This window comes from Amblyomma maculatum, chromosome 9, assembly GCF_055883805.1.
Source record: "Amblyomma maculatum isolate TAMU_Amacu chromosome 9, ASM5588380v1, whole genome shotgun sequence".
Lineage (NCBI taxonomy): Eukaryota > Metazoa > Arthropoda > Arachnida > Ixodida > Ixodidae > Amblyomma > Amblyomma maculatum.
In genome coordinates this window covers 32,581,496-32,592,699 of record NC_139352.1, presented here as the reverse complement: position 1 = coordinate 32,592,699, position 11,204 = coordinate 32,581,496, and the positions used below count along the sequence as shown (strand labels likewise).

At 45.0% G+C, this 11,204-nt stretch overlaps 1 protein-coding gene across 1 annotated transcript; it reads right to left on the bottom strand.

Moving 5' to 3' along the window:
* Positions 1-5,037: 5,037 nt before the first annotated feature.
* On the bottom strand, positions 5,038-10,410 carry LOC146178784 (uncharacterized). The gene is made up of 2 exons (XM_084578547.1): positions 9,833-10,410; positions 5,038-9,127 (listed from the first exon to the last, which is right to left on the bottom strand). The coding sequence occupies exons 1-2, from the start codon at positions 9,951-9,953 to the stop codon at positions 8,919-8,921; spliced, it is 330 nt and encodes a 109-aa protein (XP_084434673.1). The 5' UTR covers positions 9,954-10,410; the 3' UTR covers positions 5,038-8,918.
* Between the last annotated feature and the right edge of the window lie 794 nt (positions 10,411-11,204).

Sequence of the window (11,204 nt, the reverse complement as noted above, 5' to 3'; positions counted from 1 at the left end):
AGGCAATGTGAAATATACAGTAAAAATATGGAAACGAGACTTTGGCTTAGGTGTGTGCGTGTGTCCATCATTCCGCGATGTACAACTAATTGGATGGTAAAACTTTTATTTCGTCGCTCAGAGTAAGTTGAAGGAGAGACGCACTAGATGGCCGCTAGCCCGTACCTGTCGGTGACCTAATTGGCCAAAGTCGAGAAGGTGTTGAATTGGCCCGCACAATGGCCCGGAATCATTGAGTCCAAGCTGACCAGTACGGCTTCCCAGCGTTTGGGAGAGAAAGCTGTAATTATTGGTTGGTCGGGTCCCAAAGCGACCCAGGCTATGAGAAATGCCGTAGTGGAGGGCTCCGGAAATTTCGACCGCCTGGGATTCTTTAACGTGCACTATCACACACCGCACGTGCACCTTGCATTTCGCTCCCATCGAAAAGCGGCCGCCGAGGCCGGGATGCAAATCCCGCGTCCTTGTGCCGCAGGAGGATCATTGGCACAGTGCCAAAGAATGTGGTCATACATGGATCATTCGCGGCCATTTACAGCAGTTTGGGTTGTACTGGCCTGTGTAAATGAGGACAGTATGTAGCGCCTTCATTTCCCCAAAACCTCATTTGCGCGGTAGTGGTGCAGTTCAGGTGTCTACAAAACAAGTGTGACAGATGCTGCGCCTTTCCTTTCCTGCTACCAAATTTATTATTCGCCCTGCCGTGGTGGTGCAGTGGTTAGATGCCTGACTACATGCCGGAGTACCTGGGTTTGATCCCGACCGCTGGCGGTTGCGTTTGATGGTGGCGAAACGAAGAGGCGTCCGTGTGCGTCGTTGTTGGCCCTACGGGGCTGGGACGGTAGGTCAACGCCGTTTGCGGCGGGGGCTAGCCAGCCACCGAATGTTTATCTGTTGTAGGCCGTCATTGCACCCGCCACCGCTGAGGTCGTAGACGACGGCTGTTGCGGCGGGCGTCTTTCTCTCCCTCTTCTTTTTCTTTCTTCTCTACTTTCTCTCTTCTGTCCTCACGAGGCAGCAGAGGTGGCTCAGCTACAGAGCCAGTAGCAGGCCTGTGCATTTTCTTTTCCTTCTTCCTACAGCCACAACAGCAACGACGTAGTTGTTGCATCATATGATGTTTTTAATTCTTAATAGCCACAAAACCAGCCTTGAACAGAGCCACGAGATGACAGCATGGCAATGGTAGCACTATTTAATTATTTTCACTGTAATCATTTGCTGCCTTTAGTGAGTGTATGTTATCTTTAGGTTGCGTTCAGAGACGCCTCTCGGTAACAATCGCCGTTTAACCCGCTGAGATGCAACCAGTGAGGAGAAAGAAGTTTCGGGACCCTACCTTTGAGAAGACGGAATTACCCCTCGCGCTTCGCCGCTGCTGCGGCATAGCCAGGAGGGGAAGGGCCCTAGCGGCTTGCCGGAGAGGGCCGGTGATGTTTGCCTTCCCACCGACGCGACGTAAGGAGAAATGCATCGTTTTTCCTTTTTACAATGCTCGCAAAGTAAAACTCTTTCCTTGTTTTTTTTTGCGACAGAGGATTTATTATATGTCGAGTTTATCATTATTGTTGATGAAATGCATGGATATTTAATAACCTACTCCAAGAAAAAGGTTGAATTGGCCATGGGATGGGATTCGAGATTCTTCTGAAGCAGGCATCAGGGCAAGCTTTCTGTCAACTAGAATTAAGCGTCACTAGAGATTTGACGGTTAAAACTCCGTGGGTCAAGTTAATTTTTGTAACAGTTTTGCAAGAATGAGCCACGTTGAGCTTTGGAAGAAATATCGCCACCCCGACCCTATCTACTTGCCCTTGCAGGGTCTTATAAATTAGAAACTCATGACGTTGGTAGGTATATACCTACCACGTTACCTTGCTAAGTTATCATAAACAAGCCCTATTTTCCCTGAATACTCTTCTGTTTTGTTCACTCTTGACGTTAAGATGCTAGTAAACTTCCATATACCTGGTGCATTGCTATGGTGACCAAATCCAACTGCAATGAGAAGTGTAGCTAAGACGAGAGGACCTCGCGCTTGTGTGACGTTCGTAGTGAAGAAGCATGGGTTTCCTTTGCCTCAGAGGTTTGTAAAATCCAAGGGTGTACTTCAGTCTTCTTGCGTGCAGAAATGCGAAAGCATCAGTAAAAATAAGTAAATGCGGCATCAGTAAGAGAAATCTCTTACTGATACCGATTATGCTCCAGCATGTTTGTTTCGTTATGACTGCCGTTTGTAATACATTTTGCGCCTCATGTGCTGCTCCGTGGCGAGAGCCGCACGAAACAGCCGTGCTATTTTGTGCTAACCTCGCTAGATGGCGCCACGCATGCGTTTAATGGGAGATTCTTTGATTAGTTTTGAATTTTGGATGCGCAGATTTCGAACAGCACTGTTGTTAATTTTAGGTTGGTTTGTGGGGTTTAACGTCATAAAAGCGACTCAGGCTATGTTGTTAATTTTAATCTTTTTTTTTCTTGGTGCCTCCATTGTCGTTTCCCTCGGCGCCCAACGTAGTCCTTATGCTGGGCAAGGAGTATTACTAAGCTGTGTTCACGAGGCCGGCGTAGAGTTGTCGTTAGCGCGCTGGGACGGAAATCGGAGGTATAGTGGTTCGACTTCCGGCGGGAACACAATTATTTTCAAGTCTTAGCGCGAAGGATGTTTTTTGGTGGCAGTTTCTGGTCCCACGAAGCATGATACAAGATGGCGTCACTTGTTGATGACCTCACGTAGGGACCAACTTCCGGCGGCACATTTCGCGGACACTTTCGGCACGAGCGTAGCGTACTATTGCTTTCTCATTAATAAAAGCGTGTTTCTGCAGCAGCAGGATGTACCTTTTGTGGCCGAGGCAATGATCACAACAAGCACGATGACGAATGCTGCGACAGCCATGAGCACGGCCAGGGGCCCGATCCTCGATATTCGCCTTTTCGGCCATGTTGTGACGTACCCGTGACGTAAATATTGGGGCGGCGCTAAAACGCGTATAAACAGAAATTGATGACGAAATTTAAAAAACAAGGAAAAAAGTTACAAAAAATAACGCCGTCGTCTGCTACTTGGCGCCGATTACAAAAATGCCAACGCTGCGATGCCAAGAAGCTGAAGGGTCGGTGCGAACAGTGTTTACGCTGCATACACGCGTCGCGCGGCAGGGCAAGGCTGAGGAGATAGTGAGATACTTACGTATACATTGCGGCTGTACTGTACTATTATAGTAACGGTAGTTGCGACCACAGTGCATCATAGTACACACGCTGTCGGACGTCCACCAGCAGCTAGGCTGAGCGAACGGCGGTACTCGACGCAAACCCCACAAACAGCCGGTCGTCAAGTGTGAGCGATGCCTCACTTGAGATGCCTGCATGTTGCTAGCTGTCCGTGTTTCATTTATGGACTTAGTCGCGCAGAGAAATCGGCGAGTATCAGGATTAAAGAATTTGTTTACGAATACTGAGAATTGGAAGCGCCCAACAGATTTTCGGGCTGCAGTTGCCTCTAGAGAAGAGACGCACCTATCTGACGACAACGCTGGCCTTCTCAGGGTATCACTGTCGTTGGAAACTGCCTGCGGCAGCCCACCGTTTCCATCATGTTAGCAAGTCTGCTACGGCCGGGTATACGTGTCGGCTTCTGTGGCGTAGCGTGCGGATATCGGCCCGACTGGAGCGGCGTAGTGAAAACACACATAGTGGAGAGCTCGATTAGGCCATATATCTGGCGATCTTAGCATGCGCTGACATCGGACCACCTTTAGCGTGTTAATTCCATCGAAATGCGATCGTCGTAGCTGGGCTACGCACATATTGCGGGTCAGAGAGCCCAGCGTCTATAATCATTACTGAGCCATCGCGGCGGGGACGTTTTCACGCAGCCGCAAAAATAAGCAGATAAGATTTTCTGGCAGCAATGAAAATGCAATGAAAAGTGTATCCAGATGCCCACTGGCAGCAACAGGTTAGCTTTCACGCTGATGGCATTTAATGTGCCCTGAATTAGACATAGCACGCTGTATGCACATTTCACCGCATGCAGAGTGTGTCACTCTGTTGTGGCAGATGCCTCGTTAAAATAATAATAATAATAAAAAAAGCTGTCGGTATTATTTTGCTTGGTTTCTGAGCATGTTGCATAAAACCATTTTATAAAAGTAGCAACACTGCTCGTCTGATGCAGGTGCACATCACACCACAATGTCACAAGAGAAACAAAATTTGTCAGGTACAGCCTAGTTCCTTTGCTACTGTTTACCAGTTTTGCACTTGCAATAGCATCCGGCACTTTCTTTCAGTGCAGCATGATTCCTCAGAGGAGAGAAGGGTGATGAGGTCGGCTAGAGATATGCCTTCACATATACTATTTGACGATCAGGAAGTGAAGGAACAGACATGAAGAGTGAATATGATATATGATGCCTAATTACAATGAGCTAGATGCAGTACGGAAACCATTTTCTTGAAGCAATTGTCAATTGAATGTAGCATTTATGCACACATTAACCAGTGCACATGCTATATACACAAAGCCCGAACCTGTCTCTGAGTGAAGCAAGGGAGCCAAAGGGGAAAGCAAGCGTGACTTTAAAGACACCGTAAGTAAAAAGTAACAGCAACAAAAAAGAAAAACAGAAGCATGCACAGGAACAATATTCGACAAAAAGAGGCATGAATTGCAAGGCCTGCAGCAATGTGGCCTGCAGCACATCAGGGTGGTGTTCTGGATTTTTTGGCAAAGGTTCATTAATGCCAGGTGATAATACTGTATGATTTGTATTGGCTGTGCCATCCCCTGTGTGCTCTTCCAGCAATGCATAATGTCCAACGTGCAACTGTCTAACATCCACTCTCTACACTCTGACTCAAAAACATGCTCAAATGAACCTCACCTGAATACGGGCATAAATATGGGAATAAAGCATGAAATTTACTTTTTCGACATTCTGATTGCATATCATTGGAAAACTAAACGTGATTTAAATGAGCGTATGATTTGCAGCTAGTGCGTCTTGTATGCATGGTTCTTCCAACAGGTTGCAGTATAGCTTCTGTCCTTTATTTTGGTAAAACATGCACACTTTAAGAGACCTGCTACTCACGTAACACATTCCCTGTAGCTTTAAACAGCTCGTCGTTGACTAACAATTGGTGTATCATTTGCTTTCGGTACTTTTTGGCATTTTTTTTTACATGCACCTGACATGAAGCCTTGCTTATAAGAAAACTGAAAACTGAAAATTACAATATACAAAACAATACAAAATTTATTTACAGCACTGCACACTCTACAATACACAGCCTAAAATGAAAGGCTGTCACACATTCAAGTAATTACAGTATTGTTGTACTTGTACAGCTCATCGCCATATCTGAAAGGTGGCACGGCCTTGGAGACCAAAGAAGAGAAATTAGTTATACAAAGCAAGGGAACACAAGATAGGGTCAAAAACCCATTCTCCAAGTGTTTGGCCCAAGATAACCCCAACACCAGCAAAGCAAGCACCCACTGTTTTACCAATGAGTACCCAACACCACTGAGGATTGGTCCCCAAATGCTCAAACCACTAGGCTGCAACTACAGTCAAGGGATGCTATGCGTTCCGCAGTATTACCAGTATCAAAGATTATGGAACTCAACGTCATTTAAATGGTAGTCGGCACCTGGGACAGAGCAAGTATTCCCTGATTCTGTTATGGACAGGGCAAAGGTAGTTATAGTGTGTGTAAGAATGATTTTATCTGTGCATAAATGCCTGCCACACCTAGAATGTTCCCTTTATGCAGTCTACCAAAAAGGAGAAATGTTTGTCTCAGGAAGACAAGCCTTAAGCATTATTTCAGCAAGTCACTCAATGTGACGGCTATCAGGCAAACCAGCACAGCACTTGAAAACTTCATGCTCTAAAAACAATTGTGGGGACACGCAAGCTCAGCATTTACCGCTATGACACAACAGCTTTTATGGCTTCTGTCTGCAGACTCTCATTCGTGTGAATCGACTTTGCTACTGCTAACATCTAGTATTTATTCTATGATACATATCAGTAGCATATACCTGTAAGTTATCCAATTATGTGGAAGACCACTTGTCTAGATACCTATAAAGCCCACTCTAACCAAGCAGTATGGATGCGTTTCCATGGCCTAAGGGTTGCCTGTCTTATTACCCAAAGATCCTGCAAGGTTTATCACTTCACACATTCATCTCAAAGGTAAAGCCAGAGACATCACACTGAGTACTCGGCCATGTCACCTGTCTGAAATGTGCCCAAGATTTTCCACTCACAACGTCGCGTTTTGTGCAGAAAAGAGGCTTTAACGTTGCTGCATCAAAAAAAAAAAAGCAAGAAGCCAATAGCTGAACATCTACGCTACATTAGGCTCTGCTGGCTCGCAAGACATTTGACCACAGTGTCAACAGCCGAGTTATAGATGCAGCTGTGGCAGAGGCTGTACCACAGAAACAACAGATGAATGTGGTCAAGATAAAATGAAATCGCTTTGTTCACAAATTCTTCAATACATCATGAAAAAGAATGGCTCACTTATGGATAGTATGACGTCTACTGTGTTCAATAGAATTGTACCTTCAGGAAGTTATCTTTTAAATGCAATCTTAAGAATATATTGTGGTGTTCAATTTAGGCTGTACACATAGCAGACGTGCAAAATATGCAACACATTCCGAGGGTTAAATGCAGAGAGGATTGCTGAAGCTGATATAATAGGAAAGCATAGGGATACTAGATAACATAGAAAACACATGCGACAATAGGATAGGTGTAAGTGAAACTAGCGCAGCTGTCACTTATGAGAGCAAAAAGTTATACAACTCAGTACTAGCACAATGGTACAAAATGTTGAAAAGTGATGATGAAACACAAGTTTCCTTGAAAGTGCTTCTACATAAATGAAATGAAAGTGATTGGTATAAAATTTGTGCCCCTTCCTTAAAATTCTCTATTTAAAGCTCACAAAGAACAATGAAGGCTACGAAAGCAACTAACAGAAAAAAAGTAATGAAGCAGTTATACACAGCTGCAATCATTCGATAAACATCTCGAGTGATGAAGCCAGTCTCCAGTGGCTTAGAGCATGAATATGTGAGCTTTACCAACCCTCTTTTAACATATGTGAGTGCCGGAGGGCATGTGGCAGCAGCAAGAATGTGTCAAGAAGCAAATGGCCCAGATAGCAGCCTCATAATAGAGGTATGGAAGGACTACACACAACGCTATCATGGAGGGAGGTATTTTATGGAACAAGATATGTAGCAATGCACAAAAGGAGCAAAGCATTTTGTAGAGCTGCAGTCAAAAATTTATGAAGGACAATCTTATCAAAAAGTTTTTATTTCACTCCTGCGCTTGTGCATCATTATTGTGACTATGAGTTATATAGTGAAACATGAAATGTCAAGCAATTTATCCCGTACACAAATGAATGCATTCTTTCCCCTGCGAAGCCACCTTCAAGAACTTTTGCCAGTGGGTGCACATGCACATCAACATCACCTAGTTACAAAACAGAGAAGTCAATAGTTGCCTTTGTGAAAAAACTGAAGAATACAAAAATGTTCATTGATCGCCGAGCCACACAAATGATGCAGAGGTTAAACAGGTTATCTGGGATCTTGATTAACATCACTACAAAGCATCAGTAATTGCAGTGCAAAATGAAACTGGCAAATTTTGCAAAAGTGGAATCTAAAATTGCCAAAATGGGTTGACAAGTTGGCGGGGGCCTCATTTTCCGTGCATACAACAATGAAAGACAATGACCACCAAATAGATGCACAAATTATCCTTGGGAAAACTAGTTGATTGCTGTTCATCTACATTCAGCATATGAAGGAAGCAATAGAAAACAAGCATAAAGGCAACCAAATACAAAGAAGCACAGCTCGCTTCACTCTGCAGTTTGTGGAAAAACACAGTGGGCACCTCACATTTCACCCTAGTAGCACACAAGATAGGTGTAACGAAATGGACTCTGCTATGGTAAACGACTGCAGACACATCCACCAGGGTGCACGTATGTCAAATATTCTCACTGAAGTAGTACATCGCAGGCTGCCTGCTTGCCACAAACACCAAAGTGAATTGTGAACTGTTGCTGCCCGCATGTCCTACTCAGAATGGCACTTCTGGAGGTAGAAGGAGAACGTTTTTGTACCTTCCTGTGTTTCATTGACATGAAGCACTTAATAAAATGCACACTGAGTTTAAGCAGAACACAAAAAAGCAAAGTATACAACAAAGAATGACAGCTCTCAGCAAGGGCCACAGCACTGGTAGAATACACTCAGTATGTCTACAGATGGTAGACAAAAAATTATAGCACCAAGGAAAGGTTTGGTTTGGTTTGTGGGGTTTAACGTCCCAAAGCGACTCAGACTATGAGAGACGTCGTAGTGGAAGGCTCCGGAAATTTCGACCACCTGGGGTTCTAACATCGCACTAATGTGCACTAACATCGCACAGCACATGGGCGCCTTGCTTTTCACCTCCATCGAAAAGCGGCCGCCGAGGCCGGGATTCGATCCCGCGTCTTTGGGAACAATAATCGAGCGCCGTAACCACTGCGCCACCCCAAAGCTGAACTTGGTTCTTGCACATGCTATCAACAAAATGTACACCAAAGAGATGGTTATATCTCAAAACCAAAGAAAAAATTAAGACTTGGACGGCTTTTCAGCAGTATGCTATCGAACATGAAGCAGTAAGAATGTGCACATTGATCACTTGTGGCATATATCAAAATCATGACAGCGAGTGAAAATCTCAAGTGCAGGTGATCAAGTTGTTCCTGTCCGAGTTAATATAAATGTTGCACGTCCTCTTCCTTGTACTTGTTGATGTTCCTGCTGCGATTACCATTTGCAGGTGGCGTCAATGTCATGTGATCTGCACACACTACAAGCTGTAACGATCTTCAAAAAGAGCTGTCCATCTGCATAGCACTTCACATCTGATGTGGCCGTCCAGGGACAAGGCGTGGCCTCCCAGATTATACAAGCCTAGCAGAGAGGTTAATGATGTTGAATATGGCCCCAGGACTTCTCGACCACATGATGACTCGGATTGGAAGTGCTGCAACGGCTGCACAAGGTCCACACGATCACCTGCAAATGTTTAGTGCCTAAATTATATGCAAATAAAATATCAAACACGCATGGCACAGGAACATTCAAAATCATCAAAGCTACAAGCTAGGCTGCGGTAAAGTGTAATCTATGAATGCAAGAAATGGTCAGTGCAAAACCTAAACCTAAGTGAACCATTTCCGTAACAGGTAAAGACGGCTTGGTGGCGGAAATTGTATTGTGGCTAACTTTTTCTTTCTTTTTTTGCAATTAAAGGAACGACTTATATCATATGTATCAGCAGCGCGAACACAATCAGAGGAAAAGAAGAATAAGAAGGACAGAGCGCTGAACTTGCAACTTCAGTTCGCGCTGCTGATACATATGGATCGTTACCAACTAGCCCGACAGATCGTGTTATGACTTATATCAGGCGATTTCACTTGTTTTTCCTTTCTCGGTCGTCGAAACCATTAACCAAGAAATCTTGACAACTACAAGCACACTCAGTTTTTTTTTTTTTTTTTTAAGTTCGTGCAGTGTAGAGAAGTTGAAGAAAATTATAATGCGTCGTAGAAATATGCAGCTAAAAGCAACGCAAAGTGCTGATTAAAAATATCGGATTCGCCGCATGCGTCCTGTGAGTATTCCTTTAATCTTCAGTCATTTCCCGCCTGCGTACAACTTGAATGCGAATGACGCTGTATGAACAGTCACCTTTACAGGTTTTCTTATTGCACTTACCTCTGTGATGCTCGACGTGCTGCACCATTTCCAGCAGACTGACTGCGTTGCCTTGCTGGTCGACACCCATCGAGAAGCCCGACACATTCCGGGAGCTTGTCGCTCGGCCGAACGAATACATTTCGTGCCATCCAACATCAGAGGCGTTCACCACTGGCGATCACACCCGAAGCACCAGTAGCTCAACAGTTCAACATTCCGAGCGCAGGACAATTCTCGCCTCGGAGCTTGCAAAGCCGCCACACTACACTCCTCGTCAGATGACTGATCTGACTGTACTGACGAGCTATCTTTCAACAATGCTCCTCGATCACTACTTGCAGACGACGAACGGCACGAAGACCACTCATAAGCGTACAAGTTCTTTCTTTCCTCCATGTAAGCTATAGTGAACTAGAATATATATTCTAGTTCACTATAATGAAAGCGTACCTCCCTTCATGCCTCCCTCCATGGCCGCCGCCATTGCTGGGTTATCATAACCGCACAGACCAATGATTTCTTACCATGGGAAGAAAGGGTTTGAAATAAGAAAGCAGTTAGCGCCGTCACGCGGCCGCAAGCTTCTGCCCCCATTACAGATTGTCTCAAGCGTCCTTTATTTCATACGCGCTCATAATTTACCTTTCTATTGCGTTTAAAAGCCATGCAATGTGTATATAAAGTTATCCTTTTACTTTTAATAACAAGCTAAGAAACTACGGTAGGCTAACGGCTGCATAAATCAGCTTGCCTGTCGCCATAGTCTCATTAGCATAATTCGGGCACCTCGCCACTCGGCGAAATTATGGCGGCCAAACGTCAGCATTTTCGGTAATGGCGGCACATCAGTTACGTCATGACGCGTCAATTTGACGTAATCTAAATATGCCTGCGTATCACGTGTTTCACGTGACATAGCTCCAGCCAATCAAATTTGAGCATCCGCTCCTTCCCAGTATGCCATTATTTTCATCACATTGGTTAATCGAGCGTAAGTGTTCTCCAAACCACCATCAGTAACTTTGCTTCCACTCCAAAATCATTCGTATTTGTCATCCAGGCAACAAGGATAGCTCCGGTTGAAATCAATTTTCACGGCTACGTCATTTTGACGTACCCGCTAAAAGTGCTTGCCTCAACTGATGGTTTCGCGCCACAAGTTTGAAGCACGTGACTCTTTTCAGAGCCAATCAGAAAGACAATATGGCGCCGCCAGGGGAAGGCGAATATCGAGGATCGGGCCCCAGCAGAGTGACGTACACGCAGCGCCTCCACTCGGGCAACTCGGCTCGATGGAACCTCAGCGAATCCCTGCGCCGCGGCGGTCTGCGTCAGTTCCAGCGCACAATGTGTGGCAGGCTGCTGCCACTCTAGCCTAGATTGCTGTTCT

What these genes read in the sequence shown, in the direction of transcription:
- LOC146178784 (XM_084578547.1), bottom strand. Translation starts at nt 9,953, where the DNA reads ATGTATTCGTTCGGCCGAGCGACAAGCTCCCGGAATGTGTCGGGCTTC. An exon ending in GCACGTCGAGCATCACAGAG is followed by an intron (nt 9,128 to 9,832) that starts GTAAGTGCAATA and finishes AAACATTTGCAG; the next exon opens with GTGATCGTGTGGACCTTGTG.